General features: G+C 45.1%; 1 protein-coding gene across 1 annotated transcript; it reads left to right on the forward strand.

Annotated features, from left to right (window-relative positions):
* Positions 1–7,070: 7,070 nt before the first annotated feature.
* Positions 7,071–19,573, forward strand: LOC136626991 (leukotriene B4 receptor 1-like). Its single transcript, XM_066601944.1, has 2 exons — positions 7,071–7,199; positions 18,243–19,573. Exons 1-2 carry the CDS (start codon positions 7,185–7,187, stop codon positions 19,293–19,295), a joined length of 1,068 nt encoding a protein of 355 aa, XP_066458041.1. The 5' UTR covers positions 7,071–7,184; the 3' UTR covers positions 19,296–19,573.
* Positions 19,574–20,427: the final 854 nt, after the last annotated feature.

The raw sequence follows: 20,427 nt of genomic DNA on the forward strand, positions 1-20,427 counted from the left end.
GGTAAAGAGAACAATACTTTAATCTCCCTGTGTTAAGTCTTTTATGATATCCATGGGAATAATAAGAAATGAAAGCAGAATTTCCTGTTATTCATTATATAATGGTTGGGGCCCCACTGATGAGCAAGTCCTATCCTGTGGATAGGGGATTGCTCTAGTGAAATAACACCTTTAAATAATATATATATATTGCAATTATAGAGCAGTGCCCTCATGTACAGCTTAATAAATACAATTTACAAATCCATACGGCCATAATTCATTTACATATGCCCGACATGATCATAAATGGGTAAATCAAAAAATTAAGCTGGGAAAACACGAAAGATGTGACTTTATGGAAAAAAGTTTTGTGTATTGCAATGTTGCAATGTAATAATACATGATGTGTCTGCTTTGAGATTTCCATGAGATGGCAACATTTCAAACAAGCCAATCATCCTACTTGGAGTAAACCCTGGAGTGTGATTTGCATAGGTAGTGCTTATATTTGCACTAAATCATACTGAGGATTGAGACAGTTTGGGCTTTTGGTAAAAAAATAATCACTAACAAGCGTTTTCGAACATGGATTCGCCTCTAAACACTATGGCAGAAATCCCCAAATCTGTGCTGCAATACGCCCTTTTCAATGGGCAAATGGAATTCCTAACATGGATTCTGCATGGAAATGGTGGAGAATCTGCAATAAAAAGTGACGTCACTTTTTTTCCAACACGACAATTTGAAATCCACATACGGAAAAACAACACACCGTGTAAACTAAGGCGCACATTGCTATTGAAACTAATGCTATGTGGATTTGACAGAAATGCAGATTCTTCCAGCAGTAAGTAGTGCCCCGGATATCAAGCCAAACTATATATTTAGAATGTAGACTATCGTGTGTGTGTGTGCGTGCGTGTGTGTGTGTGTGTGTGTGTGTGTGTGTGTGTGTGTGTGTGTGTGTATATATATATATAAAATTGAATGTATGTCTGTGTGCGTGTCTGTTTGTCCTTTATGCGCTACTACACCATTCATCCGATCGCCATGAAACTTTGGGAAGTTGTTGAGTACACTCCTGGGAAGATTATAGGCATAGTACATTTATCCTACGATAAATGGCGCGCGTGCGAGCGTCGTCGACAGTTACGCCCCCCCACGTAGATCGTTCGATTTCCATCACTGCCACTAATTCTCTCACTTCCCAATGTCGTACAAGCATGAAATTTGGCACGAGTATTGATTATGTCATAAATAGGAAAAGCTAATGGGTCCCAACTCGATTATTCAATTGTAAGCGCCAAAGAATTAGCGTCTAAATTTTACGTACGGAATCTAATTTTCTCGCTTCCCAATGTCATAGAAACGTGAAATTTGTCACGGGCATTGAATCTATATATATAAAATTGAATGTATGTCTGTGTGCGTGTCTGTTTGTCCTTTATGCGCTACTACACCATTCATCCGATCGCCATGAAACTTTGGGAAGTTGTTGAGTACACTCCTGGGAAGATTATAGGCATAGTACATTTATCCTACGATAAATGGCGCGCGTGCGAGCGTCGTCGACAGTTACGCCCCCCCACGTAGATCGTTCGTTTTCCATCACTGCCACTAATTCTCTCACTTCCCAATGTCGTACAAGCATGAAATTTGGCACGAGTATTGATTATGTCATAAATAGGAAAAGCTAATGGGTCCCAACTCGATTATTCAATTGTAAGCGCCAAAGAATTAGCGTCTAAATTTTACGTACGGAATCTAATTTTCTCGCTTCCCAATGTCATAGAAACGTGAAATTTGTCACGGGCATTGAATATGTCATAAATAGGAAACGCTAATCGGTCCCAACTCGATTATTCAATTCTATGCGCCAAAGAATTAGCGTCCAAATTTTACGTACGGAATCGAATTTTCTCGCTTCCTAATGTAATAGAAACGTGAAATTTGGCACGAGCATTGATTATGTCATAAATAGGAAACGCTAATGGGTCCCAACTCCATTATTTAATTCTATGCGCAAAAGAATTAGCGTCCAAATTTTACGTACGGAATCTAATTTTCTCGCTTCCCAATGTCATAGAAACTTAAAATTTGGCATGTGCATTGATTATGTCATAAATAGGAAAAGCTAATGGGTCCCAACTCCATTATTCAATTCTATGCGCAAAAAAATTGGCGTCCAAATTTTACGTACGGAATCTAATTTTCTCGCTTCCCAATGTCATAGAAACGTGAAATTTGTCACGGGCATTGAATATGTCATAAATAGGAAACGCTAATCGGTCCCAACTCGATTATTCAATTCTATGCGCCAAAGAATTAGCGTCCAAATTTTACGTACGGAATCGAATTTTCTCGCTTCCCAATGTAATAGAAACGTGAAATTTGGCACGAGCATTGATTATGTCATAAATAGGAAACGCAAATGGGTCCCAACTCCATTATTCAATTCTATGCGCAAAAGAATTAGCGTCCAAATTTTACGTACGGAATCTAATTTTCTCGCTTCCCAATGTCATAGAAACTTGAAATTTGGCACGAGCATTGATTATGTCAAAAATAGGAAAAGTTAATGGGTCCCAACTCGATTATTCAATTTTAAGCGCAAAACAATTGGCGTCCAAATTTTACGTACGGAATTGAATTTTCTCGCTTCTCGATGTAATAGAAACTTGAAATTTGGCACGAGCATTGATTATGTCATAAATAGGAAAAGTTAATGGGAAGTTGTTGAGTACACTCCTGGGAAGATTACTGGCATAGTACATCTATCCTAGGATAGGTGGCATGCGTGCGAGCGTCGTCGACAGTTATGCCCCCCCAGACAAAGATCGTTTGATTTCCATCTCAAGCACAAAAGCAAAAGGCATTACGAGCAACGGGATGAGTGTTCAACTACAAAATGATGCATCCGCCGAACGTATCACAAGACAATTCCTGGATATTGAGAATGCTGAGGTAAAATGAAAGCTGTGCTGTGATTGGTTGCTATATATTATACCGCTGAGGTAAAATGAATGCTGCGCTGTGATTCGTTGCTATTTTTTATATTGCTGAGGCAGAATAAAAGTTGCGCTGTGATTGGTTGTTATTTGTCTTACTGCTGACGTAACATGAAAGCTGCACTATGATTGGTTGTTATATTTTATACTGCTAAGGTAACATATAAGCTGCGCTGTGATTGGGTGTTATATATTATAAAGCTGAGGTAACATGAAAGCTGCGCTGTGATTGGTTGTTATATATTATACCACTGAGGTAACCTAAAAAAGCTGCGCTGTGATTGGTTGTGTGTGTCTGTCTGTCTTCGCAGCAACGCGCGACGGGTAAGCTAGTATATATATATATATATATACATAGATATATATACATAGATATATATACATAGATATATATATATATATATATATATATATATATACACATACACTCTTTCTAAAACAAAAGTACAGCACCTGGAAGGAGTTGTTGTTTTGCTGCAAAACTTGGCATGCAGTTACATCTCAGGCAAATATGCAAATGATTAGAGTTGTGTGATTAAATGAAGGCCCTGAGGCCCTTAAAATCTTTCCACCCTTTGCCTATGAAAAGGCTCTCAGAGGTTACATGTGTAGTGAACCTCTTTTTCCGCTTTTTCTCCAGACTGTTAGGGGGTGTTGGGACTAATGGATGTGTGAGGGCACACAAGGGGACTGGGCTCAGGACAGCCTCAACAGACCACCTGCAAAGAGGATTGTTTGATCATCGGACAAGCTCCAACTGTTTCGTTGCCCACCTTCCAGAGAGAGGTGGCACCATTGTAACAGGCCCCTGTGATGACTCATTGTAAAAAGCCTTTTGAGTTTGAAACGTATAAGTGGTTTTAAGGTTGTTTTTCCTTTTTAACTTTTTCTGTTAAATGGAGTTTTATATCCAAGGAGTGCTGGAGCTTCCACGGAATCTATTTTTCACATGGAACCCCTCAGTATTGCCCTCCCCACAGCTGCAGGTCCCCAAAAGTCAATGTCACTTGCCTCTTTATGTCATAACAGGACAGCAGGGTAAAGCGCATTTTTCAGGGGCTTAGGGCTGCCCAGGTGTTCCATCTGAGTCTAAAAGAGCAATCTTCTGGACTATTGCTGACACCACATGTCAGCGCACACCATGACTTCCTCTCCTCCTGTTTCCTTCTCTCCAATCTGGTGCTTCTATCAGAGCAATCTGCCACATTATCGCGGACACCATTCTTAGTATGTGCTCAGCGCTGACGTGCGATGTCAGTGATAGTGTGGCTGATTGCTCTGATAGCCAGAACACCCAGTCAACAGTAAACACCTGAAAAAGTTGCTACCGGCAGCAATTTACGGCGGTCTCCAGGAGGCTGGCTCAGTTCGCCCCTGATAATGGCTTCTGTTCGATTTCTGACCAGCAATGCAACATTGCACCGCAAATTATGGAAGAAAAAGCCCAGCATGTATCACTTTTTCTTCTAGTAAAATGCCAGACAGCTGAGCGGAAACCAAGCAGACCCCATGATAGTCAATCTTGACCATTCGGCGCTCTTCGGTTCTATCATTAGACGGATCCATTCAGCCAGGGGATTCCCCTTTCCTGCTCCCATAACAGAGCAGGAAAACAGAACCCCCAAGTGCAGATGTGGAAGCAGCCTTGGGCTTCATTCACACAAGGATATATCAGTCGCGTTTTCACGGCCAGACAATATATGCTACCTATCTGATGCATTGGTTTCCAATGCATCAGTTCAGATGGGTGTATTCCCGATGCGTAAAAATGGCCGGCCGACAAAGATAGCACATACGGTGCGCATTCCGGTTGGACGTTTTTACACCGCTGGGAAAGATAGTTCTGGAGTCTGGACCTATCTTTTCCTACCGGAATACCGCAGGGAGCCAGCAAGGGGCAGAGAGGGAGTTTAGCAGAGCTAAATTCTCTTCCTCCACCGGATGGTAATCCAAGTGCAGCATGCATAAATGGGAGATGCAGCCGTGACTTGGTTCACACCTTTCGTTCACACAATTTTTGGTCACGCTGTGGCCATGACACAGCGAACCGAAAATCGCTGCGCCCGTGTGAAAGAGCCCTTACATGCACAAGAGTAATTTGGTAGAGATGACTGAAGTCTGATTAAGGAAGTTGCTTACAAAATTCACTTTCAAATACTTCATTAGGGAATTCTCAGTTAATAGACAACGATCTATTAGTGTATACTTAGACAAGCGAGATGCACAGAACTTGCGAGGTGTAACAAGCTATTCTTTACAATGAGGGTATTTGCATGGGTGATTATTCTCCTGCAGTGATGCTGCGAGGTAAAAAAAATTGCAGCATCTCCTATTTTTGGGGCGATATTGCCCATTATTTTCTATGGAAGTGAAAAGAAATTGTACCAGACTAGCATGCAGATACGATTTTCATGCGAGTGTGATACGATTTTTAATTGTTTTTATTGAAAAAACATGTGTGTTGCATGTGCAGAGATGTAATGCGTTTTTATCACAAAGCACATCATAATCAAATCGTACGGAAAAATCACGTTGGGAAATGTGATATCATTCCGGGTATCGGTACAATATCGTGCTCGCCCGTGTAAATCTGGTCATATCCAGAGTAGGGAACAGCAACATAGCCTGCATGATTGGTCGATTTCAATTTGCTTTATGTAATGGCTTTTTCCTACTGCAAAGAAATTGAACACTTGCTGCCAGGTTCTACTGCACCTTACCCCTGGCCATTATCCGGGCCCTTAGATCAGCTTAAATTTTGTTGCCCCTTTCTAAATAATGCATTGTTAAAAGGTCACTAAAAAAACACCCCAGATCTGTTGTGTGTTCTATAACAACGATATGTGACTTTTTTGTGCTTTTAGATCCTCACTGTCTGACCATAGTGAGTCTGCTTTCACACTTGTGTTAGGGCTCAGTTCAGGGTTCCAGTCTCTCTGCTCCGATTTTGGAAGAGAGGAACTAAAATAAAATGGAGATGTTTTTTCCCTACTGATTTTAATGGGGTTTCAAAAAACAAAAAGCAACAGTCTTTTTGGTCAGGAAAATAACGCAGTCAAGAAAAAAAATGATTGATTGTCTTATATAATTATTCTCTTCCTTGTGCAATAATATATATTAACTTCTATTCACTTCTATTGGAGTTATGGAACTAGTTGAGCAGAGGTTGCTGGCTCTTTCTATAAAACCTGTTGCCTCTTGGAGCCTAGACGCAGCAGCCAGGTAGAGGAGAGTGATGGGACCGAAGTGAGAATACCCCTTTAAACACAGAGATGGTGGCCGCTTTCCTGTCACATAAACTCTTAATCCAGTTATGTTATGAAAGATGTTATTTGAGATAATAAAGTTTTCTTTTTCTGAAACAGTAACATTTCTGACCATGGGCTGTGTCTATATTGTATTTCATCCTCAACTTAATAGGGTTGGGTTGCAATCCCAAACACAGCTCATGAATCAAAAAATTCTCCAAAAAAATCACAGCTTTTTTCTCTTTTCAGACATCATTTTGTGGTTGGAGCTTTTTTCTTAAGTTGTTCATTGATTTATCTTCACTTATCTGCACACTTGATCATAAAGTTTGTAAAACTGTGAAAATTTCTTGCAATATATAATTATCTTCGTAAAAAGCAAATGATTCTTAACGAGGTTGTGCTATGAACACATCCCTTGTTTATATGCTCCATTAGGGCCCCCCTCTTTGAGCCTGAAGGGAGAGCTGCTGTGTAAGAGTGGCTCCCGTTCTTGGTGGACTTTAAGCAGTTTTTGTGTTACAAGGCCAGCCATTCATCTGAATGGCTATTGCGTAATGGTACGTTTCCCTGCCAGCTGCATTTTTTGTATCTTTACTAGCTAGCTATATTCAGAATTCTATCCAATGGTGAAGGGCCTATTGGAGAACACATTGATAAATACTGCTTCCAAACAACAATACTGCATTATTACCCCACCTATAGGAAAGTCTACATACGGACCTGGTACTTTAAAGACTGTAAATACTACTTGTGCAATCAGACAGTGACTACAGAAAACACAGTTATAGGCTGTGACAGCAGGAAGCTGAAGAACATCACTGAAATATCCTGCAGAATGTGTCATCTGCTCACTTTGAAGAAGTAGTGTATCCACTCTTTTTACATCTGCTAATGAATATTGATACGTAAATCAGGATATTCCGGCTTCACTGAAGGTTTCAACATGATAACTCAAAATGTAAGTACAATGTAAATCGTAATGTTGTCTATTGAAACTATTTTAAATTAAAATGAAGTTACACTTTTTCATAAAGAGAAAACAGATTATATAGTAAGCAAATATAGAAGGCTTATGTAATAAGAGGCATCAGGGCTAGTTCTCACTGGTTTTAGCCTCAGTTACCCATTTCCCTTTCTCTGTCTTAAGAAACGGAAATAAAAAGTAATAAAACGTTTCCATAGTTTTCCCCATTGATTAAAAACAATGAGAACAACGGAAATATTGAATTCTATTTTTATTTTTGTTTATCTGCTCCGCAAATGGAACAGAGAAACGGAATTTTTATTTTTCAATTGATTTTTACATTTATAGTATAGAAAAATTTTCTTTTTGGAAACCAGAAACAAGTTGATATTGATGGTTCTGCTCTTTTGTGTTTTGAGTTCATAATGAAATAAATTAGCTGTGGATGTGATTAGTTAACTTACCTCTTAAGCCTTTGTGGAGCACTGCATATAACACATACATGCATGTTGTAAGTATTCATATGTAAGAAGTCATGCACACATAACGCAGCCCAATGCACGGAGCCTGTACAGCAGTGCATGGAGCACAATTGGCTACTTAGTATGGAGCCACATGGCTTCTATGTGCTACCACACAGGCTCCATCTGGTGCCATATGTGTGGTGATATTTTACCCTAGAAAGCAGTGCAGTATCCGATAGAGTATGTGATATTGTACATCTGGAGCAAAGCTGGCTCTCTTTTCACAGTTTTTTCACTCAATCATATAAAAACAACTTTTTGAACGGAAATACATTGAAGTTCAGGGAGCTCAACAAGAGTCTGTCTACGTTGGGGCAACCATTGTATCAAACTAACATGCAGGACCGGCCATAGCTATGTGCAGTCACACAGGATGCCAGACGCCAGTTGCTGGGAGAGGGATGGGGGGGCATGGCAGTGGGCCGACCACCCTCTCCTCCCTCCCCTCCTAGAAACCAGCTCTTTTGCTCTTTCCTCTCGGCAGTCAGCATGCAGCAAAACTTAGTAATCAGCTGAGCTTACTTCCCTACAGACCTCTTAGGTCTTGTGTCATTTGAATAGTGCAACCCTTCGAAGAGAGCAGCTGATAACTAAGCTATATGAGTGTGTGCGAAGGGGAGAGAGGGCTAATTGAAGCGGGTAAGTGCCGCTTCCTTTGGGCAAGGATGGGAGCAAGGGAGGACATACACACACATATTCTATATAACAAAAGTGTGATCTATCAAAATAATGCATTGTTTATCCTGCACAGTGAACGTTGTCAGAAAAATAAGCAATGCCAGAATTGTACTTGTCTGGTTACCCCCCAAAATTTTAATAAAAGGTGATCAAGAAGTTGGATGTACCCCAAAATTATATTAATAAAAACTACAGGTAACCCTGCAAAAAACTAGCCCTCACACAACCCTATGGAACGAAAAACAAAATCTAGGGGTCAAATATGGCAACAATTTTTTTAAAGGTATTTAATTTTTTTAAGCATTACTACATGAAAAATAACTCTAATCATATTGACTCACAGAATAAACATATGCTATTTTTACTACACCATGAACGCTGTACATGCAACCCCCACAAAATGGCACAATTGTGTTCTTTCCATCTCTCCACACTTAGATTTTTTTTTACATTTTTACAAGGATATAAGTGGTAGTATTGCAAAATACAACTTCCCTGCAGAAAACAAGCCCTAATGTGCATGAGTCATCAGAAAAATAAAATAGAAAGAAAAAAATGAACACAAGAAAATGAAAAAGAGCTGCAGCAGGAAGGGGTTAAAAATAGAGATGAGCGAGCAACAAAATGCTCGGGTGCTCGTTACTCGGGACTAAAATTTCGCGATGCTCGAGGGTTCGTTTCGAGTAACAAACCCCATTAAAGTCAATGGGCGACCCGAGCATTTTTGTATTTCGCCGATGCTCGCTAAGGTTTCCATTTGTGAAAATCTGGGCAATTCAAGAAAGTGATGGGAACGACACAGCAACGGATAGGGCAGGCGAGGGGCTACATGTTGGGCTGCATCTCAAGTTCCCAGGTCCCACTATTAAGCCACAATAGCGGCAAGAGTGGGCCCCCCCCCTCCCAACAATTTTTACTTCTGAAAAGCCCTCATTAGCATGGCATACCTTAGCTAAGCACCACACTACCTCCAACAAAGCACAATCACTGCCTGCATGACACTCCGTTGCCACTTCTCCTGGGTTACATGCTGCCCAACCCCCCCACCCCCGCACGACCCAGTGTCCACAGCGCACACCAAATTGTCCCTGCGCAGCCTTCAGCTGCCCTCATGCCACACCACCCTCATGTCTATTTATAAGTGCGTCTGCCATGAGGAGGAACCACAGGCACACACTGCAGAGGGTTGGCACGGCTAGGCAGCGACCCTCTTTAAAAGGGGCGGGGCGATAGCCCACAATGCTGTACAGAAGCAATGAGAAATATAATCCTGTGCCACCGCCATCAGGAGCTGCACACGTGGGCATAGCAATGGGGAACCTATGTGCCACACACTATTCATTCTGTCAAGGTGTCTGCATGCCCCAGTCAGACCGCGGTTTTTTATTAATAGTCACAGGCAGGTACAACTCCACAATGGGAATTCCGTGTGCACCCACAGCATGGGTGGCTCCCTGGAACCCACCGGCGGTACATAAATATATCCCATTGCAGTGCCCTGGACAGCAAAGCTAACGTCAGGTTTAATGCAGGTGGGGTTCGGCCCACACTGCATGCCCCAGTCAGAGTGGGGTTCTTTAGAAGTGGACACATGCAGTTACAACTCCGTGTGGACCGACAGCATGGGTGAGTCCCAGGAAGCCACCGGCAGTACATAAATATATCCCATTGCAGTGCCCTGGACAGCAAAGCTAACGTCAGGTTTAATGCAGGTGGGCTTCGGCCCACACTACATGCCCCAGTCAGACTGGGGATCTTTAGAAGTGGACACATGCAGTTACAACTCCGTGTGGACCAACACCATGGGTCGGTGCCAGGAAGCCACCGGCGGTACATAAATATATCCCATTGCAGTGCCCTGGACAGCAAAGCTAACGTCAGGTTTAATGCAGGTGGGGGTTCGGCCCACACTGCATGCCCCAGTCAGACTGGGGTTCTTTAGAAGTGGACACATGCAGTTACAACTCCGTGTGGACCGACAACATGGGTGGGTCCCAGGAAGCCACCGGCGGTACATAAATATATCCCATTGCAGTGCCCTGGACAGCAAAGCTAATGTCAGGTTTAATGCAGGTGGGCTACGGCCAACACTGCATGCCCCAGTCAGACTGGGGTTCTTTAGAAGTGGACACATGCAGTTACAACTCCGTGTGGACCGACAGCATGGGTGGGTCCCAGGAAGCCACCGGCGGTACATAAATATATCCCATTGCAGTGCCCTGGACAGCAAAGCTGACGTCAGGTTTAATGCAGGTGGGCTTCGGCCCACACTGCATGCCCCAGTCAGACTGGGGTTCTTTAGAAGTGGACACATGCAGTTACAACTCCGTGTGGACCGACAGCATGGGTGGCTCCCTGGAACCCACCGGCGGTACATAAATATATCCCATTGCAGTGCCCAGCACAGCTGAGGTAATGTCAGGTTTAATGCAGGTGGGCTAAAAATTAATAGGATTACACTGTAGGCGAGGGCCCCAAAAAATTGGTGTACCAACAGTACTAATGTACCTCAGAAAAATTGCTCATGCCCAACCAAGAGGGCAGGTGAAACCCATTAATCGCTTTGGTGAATGTGGATTAATTTGTAACTAGGCCTGGAGGCAGCCCAGTTAAAATAAAAATTGGTTCAGGTGCAAGTTTCAACGCTTTAATGAGCATTGAAACGTATAAAAATTGTTTACAAAAATTATATGACTGAGCCTTGTGGGCCTAAGAAAAATGGCCCGTTCGGCGTGATTACGTGAGGTTTCAGGAGGAGGAGCAGGAGGAGGAGGATGAATATAATACACAGATTGATGAAGCTAAAAGGTCTCCGTTTTTTATGGTGATAGAGAACGATTCTTCCATCCGCGGGTGCAGCCTACGTATTGCTTAGGTACTGCTGCTGTCCGCTGGTGGAGAAGAGAAGTCTGGGGAAATCCAGGCTTTGTTCATCTTTATGAGTGTAAGCCTGTCGGCACTGTCGGTTGACAGGCGGGTACGCTTATCCGTGATGATTCCCCCAGCCGCACTAAACACCCTCTCTGACAAGACGCTAGCCGCAGGACAGGCAAGCACCTCCAGGGCATACAGCGCGAGTTCAGGCCACGTGTCCAGCTTCGTCACCCAGTAGTTGTAGGGGCAGAGGCGTCACGGAGGACGGTCGTGCGATCGGCTACGTACTCCCTCACCATCCTTTTACAGTGCTCCCGCTGACTCAGCCTTGACTGGGGAGCGGTGACACAGTCTTGCTGGGGAGCCAGAAAGCTGTCAAAGGCCTTAGAGAGTGTTCCCCTGCCTGTGCTGTACATGCTGCCTGATCTCCGCGCCTCCCCTGCTACCTGGCCCTCGGAACTGCGCCTTCTGCCACTAGCGCTGTCGGATGGGAATTTTACCATCAGTTTGTCCGCCAGGGTCCTGTGGTATAGCATCACTCTCGAACCCCTTTCCTCTTCGGGTATGAGAGTGGAAAGGTTCTTCTTATACCGTGGGTCGAGCAGTGTGTACACCCAGTAATCCGTAGTGGCCAGAATGCATGTAACGCGAGGGTCACGAGAAAGGCATCCTATCATGAAGTCAGCCATGTGTGCCAGGGTACCTGTATGCAACACATGGCTGTCCTCACTAGGAAGATCACTTTCAGGATCCTCCTCCTCCTCCTCCTCCTCCTCCGGCCATACACACTGAAAGGATGACAGGCAAGCAGCATGGGTACCCTCAGCAGTGGGCCAAGCTGTCTCTTCCCCCTCCTCCTCATCCTCCTCATGCTCCTCCTCCTCCTCAACGCGCTGAGATATAGACATGAGGGTGCTCTGACTATCCAGCAACATACTGTCTTCCCCCGCCTCCGTTTCCGAGCGCAAAGCGTCTGCCTTTATGCTTTGCAGGGAGCTTCTCAAGAGGTATAGCAGAGGAATGGTTACGCTAATGATTGCAGCATCCCCGCTCACCATCTGGGTAGACTCCTCAAAGTTTCCAAGGACCTGGCAGATGTCTGCCAACCAGGCCCACTCTTCTGTAAAGAATTGAGGGGGCTGACTCCCACTATGCCGCCCATGTTGGAGTTGGTATTCCACTATAGCTCTACGCTGCTCATAGAGCCTGGCCAACATGTGGAGCGTAGAGTTCCACCATGTGGGCATGTCACACAGTATTCTGTGCACTGACAGATTAAACCGATGTTGCAGGGTGCGCAGGGTGGCAGCGTCCGTGTGGGACTTGCGGAAATGTGCGCAGAGTCGGCGCACCTTTCCGAGCAGGTCTGACAAGCGTGGGTAGCTTTTCAGAAAGCGCTGAACCACCAAATTAAAGACGTGGGCCAGGCATGGCACGTGCGTGAGGCTGCCGAGCTGCAGAGCCGCCACCAGGTTACGGCCGTTGTCACACACGACCATGCCCGGTTGGAGGCTCAGCGGCACAAGCCAGCGGTCGGTCTGCTCTGTCAGACCCTGCAGCAGTTTGTGGGCCGTGTGCCTCTTATCTCCTAAGCTGAGTAGTTTCAGCACGGCCTGCTGACGCTTGCCCACCGCTGTGCTGCCACGCCGCGCGACACCGACTGCTGGCGACGTGCTACTGCTGACACATCTTGATTGCGAGACAGAGGTTGCATAGGAGGAGGAGGAGGAGGGTGGTTTAGTGGAGGAAGCATACACCGCCGCAGATACCACCACCGAGCTGGGGCCCGCAATTCTGGGGGTGGGTAGGACGTGAGCGGTCCCAGGCTCTGACTCGGTCCCAGCCTCCACTAAATTCACCCAATGTGCCGTCAGGGAGATATAGTGGCCCTGCCCGCCTGTGCTTGTCCACGTGTCCGTTGTTAAGTGGACCTTGGCAGTAACCGCGTTGGTGAGGGCGCGTACAATGTTGCGGGAGACGTGGTCGTGCAGGGCTGGGACGGCACATCGGGAAAAGTAGTGGCGACTGTGAACCGAATAGCGCGGGACCGCCGCCGCCATCATGCTTTTGAAAGCCTCCGTTTCCACAAGCCTATACGGCAGCATCTCCAGGCTGATAAATTTGGCTATGTGCACGTTTAACGCTTGAGCGTGCGGGTGCGGGTGCGTGGCGGCGTACTTGCACTTGTGCTCAAACACTTGCGCTAGCGACGGCTGGACGGTGCGCTGAGAGACATTGGTGGATGGGGCCGAGGACAGTGGAGGTGAGGGTGTGGGTGCAGGCCAGGAGACGGTAGTGCCTGTGTCCTGAGAGGGGTGTTGGATCTCAGTAGCAGGTTGGGGCACAGGGGGAGAGGCAGTGGTGCAAACCGGAGGCGCTGAACGGCCTTCGTCCCACCTTGTGGGGTGCTTGGCCATGATATGTCTGCGCATGCTGGTGGTGGTGAGGCTGGTGGTGGTGGCTCCCCGGCTGATCTTGGCGCGACAAAGGTTGCACACCACTGTTCGTCGGTCGTCTGCACTCTCAGTGAAAAACTGCCAGACCTTTGAGCACCTTGGCCTCTGCAGGGTGGCATGGCGTGAGGGGGTGCTTTGGGAAACAGTTGGTGGATTATTCGGTCTGGCCCTGCCTCTATCCCTGGCCACCGCACTGCCTCTTCCAACCTGCCCTGCTGCTGCACTTGCCTCCTCCTCTGAAGACCTGTCCTCAGTAGGCATAGCAAACCAGGTGGGGTCAGTCACCTCATCGTCCTGCTGCTCTTCCTCCAAATCCTCTGTGCGCTCCTCCCTCGGACTTACTGCCCTTACTACTACCTCACTGATAGACAACTGTGTCTCATCGTCATCGTCCTCCTCACCCACTGAAAGCTCTTGAGACAGTTGCCGGAAGTCCCCAGCCACATCCCCCGGACCCCTGGAACTTTCCAAAGGTTGGGCATCGGTCACGACAAACTCCTCCGGTGGGAGAGGAACCATTGCTGCCCATTCTGGGCAGGGGCCCGAGAACAGTTTCTGGGAGTCTGCCTGCTCCTCAGAATGTGTCATTGTAATGGAGTGAGGAGGCTGGGAGGAAGGAGGAGCAGCAGCCAGAGAATTCAGAGTTGCAGCAGTGGACGGCGTAGAACTCTGGGTGGTCGATAGATTGCTGGATGCACTTTCTGCCATCCATGACAGGACCTGCTCACACTGCTCATTTTCTAATAAAGGTCTACCGCGTGGACCCATTAATTGTGAGATTAATCTGGGGACGCCAGAAACGTGCCTCTCTCGTAATCCCGCAGCAGTCGGCTGCGAAACACCTGGATCAGGAGCTCGGCCTGTGCCCACACCCTGACTTGGGGCTCCGCGTCCACGTCCTCTAGGCCTACCCCTCAGCATGGTGTATTACCAGTAGAGCAGAAACAGAACGCTGTAATAAAATGTGCCACTTATTGGCCTGTGGTTGGAGGCTGACTTCACTTACGGAACGCACAGCAGAGCCAGGAAAGAATTTTGCGCACGCCTGTAGTGAGACGTAGGTGCGTATGACTGAGATAGTGGAATTCACAGCGCAGAAGCAGTCAAGTGGCCAGACGCCACTAGTAGGCCTTAAGTATTCTGCTTCTATTTTTTGAATGGCAGAGCTGAGACAGTAGACAGATACTGTAGGCAGCATATATATGTATACTGCTTCAATGTGGACAGGATGACAACGGTGATGTTACGGGCACCGCAGAGCCAGAAAACACTTTTGCGCACGCCTGCAGTGAGACGTAGGTGCGTATGACTGAGATAGTGGAATTCACAGCGCAGAAGCAGTCAAGTGGCCAGACGCCGCTAGTAGGCCTTAAGTATTCTGCTTCTATTTTTTGAACGGCAGAGTTGAGACAGTAGACAGATACTGTAGGCAGCATATATATGTATACTGTTTCAATGTGGACAGGATGACGACGGTGATGTAACGGGCACCGCAGAGCCAGGAAACACTTTTGCACAAGGCTACTGTAACGCTTAGCTGCGTATTAATTAGGACTACTACCCCCAGCAGACACACAGTACACTGAGGACGGTCACAGGCAGCCCAAATATAGTTTTTTTCCCAAAATTTGTTTGAAAAAGCCCACTGCCTATATAGACAGTATATCTCTTTCACCTTTTTCACTGTCCCTGCCTCACCAGTACTGGCCCTATACTATGTACAATGACTGCAGACTGAGGACGCAATGGTCTGCACGGCCGATATACAAAAAAAAAAAATGTGCAACACTGCTAAAAGCAGCCTCAACAGTACTGCACACGGTCAGATGTGGCCCTAAGAAGGACCATTGGGGTTCTTGAAGCCTAAAATAACTCCTAACACTCTCCCTATAGCAGCTCCACCATCAGCAGCACTTTCCCTGATCTATGTCAGAATGCATCTGTGGCGAGCCGCGGGAGGGGCCGATTTAAATACTCGGGTGACACCTGATCTCGCCAGCCACTCACTGCAGGGGGGTGGTATAGGGCTTGAACGTCGCAGGGGGAAGTTGTAATGCCTTCCCTGTCTTTCTATAGGCCAGAAAAGCGCGCTAACGTCTCAAAGATGAAAGTGAAAGTAACTCGAACATCGCGTGGTGCTTGCCTCGAGTAACGAGCATCTCGAACACGCTAATACTCGAACGAGTATCAAGCTCGGACGAGTACGTTCGCTCATCTCTAGTTAAAAACTATAACTCATCGCACAATAAACAAGACTTCATACAACAAAAAAATAAAAAGGTATAGTTCTTAAAAGACATGAATAAATAAATGTCAAGCGGTCAAAATGGAAAAAAACTCCATATGACCAGTTTCACATGAATGTATTACATCTGCATGCCTGTGCCCGTAATATGCTCATGTGAAACTGGCCTAAAACACTTTAAAAAGCCCGAATTCTTTCAACTAGCCTGTGGAAGTTCTACCCAGTATTTTTTTTATGATGGGGAAGGTGGGGGCACCCAAAAACTTTTTGCATTTAACTTAAGACCAGTCCTATCAACATGCCTCCACATGTTTTAGAGTGACTCCCTTTACTTACGGAATACCACACCTGGGGGCTGCAACTGTGTCAGCTGCTCAAAATTTGCCCCATAGTAAGCATGTGTGGTAGATCATCATGGTACTAATCGCTATTACTCCTTACATGGTGGCCTTAATTTTACACAGTGGGTGTATTTCCCTTCTCAGAATTACTCCCATATGGTTATGGACATTTCTAATACTCACTGGTTCACTGAACTCTCAGGTAGCATGTTGACTCCAACCTTGAGTGCATGCAGTTCAATCACGGGTGTCAGCTTCTTACGGAGTCCATTGAAGCTCTTGGGGACAGACAGGGGCTTTCCAGCTTTATCTTAGCTAGATTCTCAGTCATAATTACACTACATTCCCACTAGATCACGCCAGAGCCTAAAATATGGGGCTGTTTGAAGGGGTGCAACAGACAGGAATAAGGGTTTCTCTTCTCCCAGTCGTTACAGCTGGATCCCGGAGACCTGTGCTGGCTTGAACCTGCACTGCCATAAAAAGGCAATTGTGCAGGTTTAAGGCGTCTAAGTGATCGTCAGAAAGAGGCATATGAGTAATGATCATTAAGGGGTTGATATATCCAAATAGTACAAAACAGGCACAGATGTGCCATCTATATGCTATTTTTGATGGGTTTTTTTTTATTTTTTTTTTTACATTGGTAATGAACACATTAGGCTAGGGCTATACATGCCGACTTTTAGTTACAACAGGAATTGCGCAGGATTGCTATATGGTCTTACAACTTTACATTATCAGTGAATTTAATGGGTTCATGATGCGATTTGCAAGTTGCCTTGACCTGCAGGTCACAAAAAATCCACCGAGGTTGAATTTTTTTTGCAACCTGTGGGTTGAGATAACTTCTTATTCGCACTGTGGCTCTGTTGACCTCATTGAGAGTGTGAGATCATAGGGCTACACAGCAATCTTTAGCCCCAGAACCCCTGATGTGGTTAAAATTAGTTGCTTAGCCCTAATCTAATTCGTACAAAAGCATACGTAAGCTTATTTGTGGTACCATATGTGTGTCGCAACCTCGGATCTGGTATCATCTGTGGGTAGTAAGCCGAGTTCTATGTAGTAAGTACAATTCTGTTGTTGCCTATGTAGTAAATGTCAAGTTATTTTAGAATTTTAGACTCGGGTGGAGCACAATTTTCATACAGCCCCAGGCCTTTGGCGGCCTTAAACCCCCACTTACCATAGGTATTAATTTTAGAACAACTTATGTCCTGCATTCAGGCTTTAACGTAGGCAGCACAAAGAGCTCCTATGCATTACGACATATGGGTTGCTATCTTTCCATATGCAAATTTCATTACAGCAGGGTATTACTAACTGAGTACTTTATTTATGGCTCTATAAAGTCCAACTCTAGTCTTCCTGTCTGATAGTAATCAAAAGTCATGATTGAAATGTATTATGATTTTCCCTTTCTTGAAATCTAATGGGCAGTGCTCAAGGCACTCTAGGTAGACCACCCTAATAGCATTCAATGCACAGGGCAGTCTAGGTAGAGCACCATATTGGCATAATGCACAGGGCACTCTAGGCAGAGCAACCAATTAGCATTCAACGCACAGGGCACTCTAGGTAGAGCACTACATTAGCATTTAATGCACAGGACACTCTAGGCAGGGCAACTTAGTAGCATTCAATACACAGACTACACTAGGCAGAGCAACCTATTAGCATTCAGTGCACAAAGCACTCTAGGCAGAGCACTATATTAGCATTAAATGGACAAGGCACTCTAGGCAGGGCACTCTTTTAGCATTTATTTAAAGTAGCAGTCGGGCCCTTGGCTCGCTGAGCCCCTATCCAACTGCACTGGTTCTAGATATGATATGGCTATCCCTTCTTGCATGAAATAAACTTGCAGTAATTATAGAAATTGCAGTTCAATTTTTTCATCTGTTTTCTATTGGCAGTACACTGTGACAGAACCGATGACCACTCTCAATATTACAGTTACAAATTCCAGTTCAGCTACACCTCCTAAATCATCTGCCAGTCTTGGCATTGCGATTCTCTCAATTGCCTTCATCATTGGATTCCCAGGAAATGCATTTGTCATTTGGACTATCTTGACACGGATGAAGAAACGCACAGTGACCTGCATCCTTATTTTACATCTGGCCATGGCAGACATCATTGTCATTCTCACAGCGCCATTTTTCCTCCATCTACTTTCCAGCGGTAGATGGATATTTGGAGAGATCATATGTAAGATGTGTCACTACATTGGCTGTTTAAGCATGTATGCCAGTATATACCTGATCACCTTCATGAGCATGGACCGCTTTCTAGCTGTGGCAAAACCCTACATGTCTCAAAAAATCAGGACAAAGCTGGCTGCCCGGATTATAGTTCTTGTAGTATGGGTACAAGCAGCGTTGCTTGCAATTCCTACGCCAGTTTACCGCACAGTGAAAACTGAAAGGAATAGATCAAATTGTATCACCATTCAAGATCCAGTACATGGGGGTTTCCAGCACCTGGCCTTTCAGTACACATTTGAAACTATGATGGGATTTGTTATTCCATTCACAATCATAGTGTCTTGCTATGTCTACGTTGGACTAAGGTTGCGGACTGTAAAGTTTCAGACCAAACATAAGACAAGCCGCCTGGTCATCATGATCTTAGTAACTTTTGCTCTTTTCTGGATCCCATACCATGTGGTGAATATAATTGAGGTTTCAGGAGAACTATCTTCATCAAAAAAACTAAAAAACGCTGCTTTGATTGCCAGACCTAATGCTACAGCCCTAGCGTTTCTCAGTAGTAGCATTAATCCTATTCTATATGTGTTCGCTGGCGGCAACTTCATTAGGACTGCTGGGTTGGGATTCATGGCCAAACTATTTGAAGCAACTGGTTCTGAGGCGGGCAGTTTAAAAAAAGTTTCTCAAGTTTTCCAGCAAATGAGTCGAAAACAGACATCAGAGGTGGGGAAATTAAATGAGCTCACAGAGCAATGAAAGTAGAAATTAAAAGAGACATGTATGCGAATATACAACACAGGAAGAACTAATAAGGAAACATCTATGCTGAAAAATATTACAGAAACAGCAATTCAGTCGTAGGCTTTGTTCACACAGGCATATTTGCGCTCCGTATTAATGGCTTATTTACATGAGCGTATATCGGCTAGCGTTTTTACGGCCGGCCGATATACGCTTCCATCTAAGCAGTTCCCCCCTTCCCTCCCCCTCACTGGCTCTCTGCCTCTCTCCTCCACTCCGGCGTTTGCAATGGGAGGGGGCGGGGTGGGACAGAGCTAAGCTCCGCTCTGTCCTGCCCACTACAATTGCTGGCTATGGACAAGGGGCTCCCATTGCAAACCACTAGGAGTGGAGGAGAGAATCAGAGAGCCGGTGAGGGGAAGGGAAGGGAGGACTGCTAAGATGGAAGCGTATATCGGCCGGCTGTGAAAACGCCGGCCGATATACGCTCGTGTAAATAAGCCATAAGGGTGTATTTTTTACATGTGTGTTATGGACAGCATAAATCCCATTGATTTGCAATGGGGTATTCAGACCTGCATTTTTCATGTGTTTTATGCATGTGAAAAAAATTGCAGCGTGTCCTATTTTGGTCTATATTTCAGACAGAAATCACCCATTAGGGCTTCTTCACATGGGCGTATGTGCAACTCTGCTCGCCGCTACAGAGCGTAGTTGCGCATAAACAAGGTAAAAACCTTTTTCTTTTTAACTTTTCAAACTCTGCACTCTTCTGCACAAGTCTGAAAAAAAAGCAGGAAGATAAGTCCTGTCCTTTCTTTCTACCATGTAGTATTAACTACGTGTGAAAAAGATAGGGCAAGTCCTATTTTTTTGGGTGTAGTATTAACGCCTGAGAAAAGAGCCAGTGAAATCGAAAACCATTGAAATCAATGGTTTTGCCCTGTTATACAGCCATCATTTTTCACGGCCACATAACGGGACAGAATCATGCCAATCTGTTTAAGCCCTTAAAGTCAATGGGATTGTGTAAATCTGCAGTGAAAACGCATGATACATGTGTATTCACTGCGTATTTATGCATGAAGGCAGGAGAAATCTATGGGGTCTTCTTGCATTTTTGGGGGGCACATGACAAACACAGTGA

This window comes from Eleutherodactylus coqui, chromosome 5 (genome assembly GCF_035609145.1).
Source record: "Eleutherodactylus coqui strain aEleCoq1 chromosome 5, aEleCoq1.hap1, whole genome shotgun sequence".
NCBI classification, from domain to species: Eukaryota; Metazoa; Chordata; class Amphibia; order Anura; family Eleutherodactylidae; genus Eleutherodactylus; species Eleutherodactylus coqui.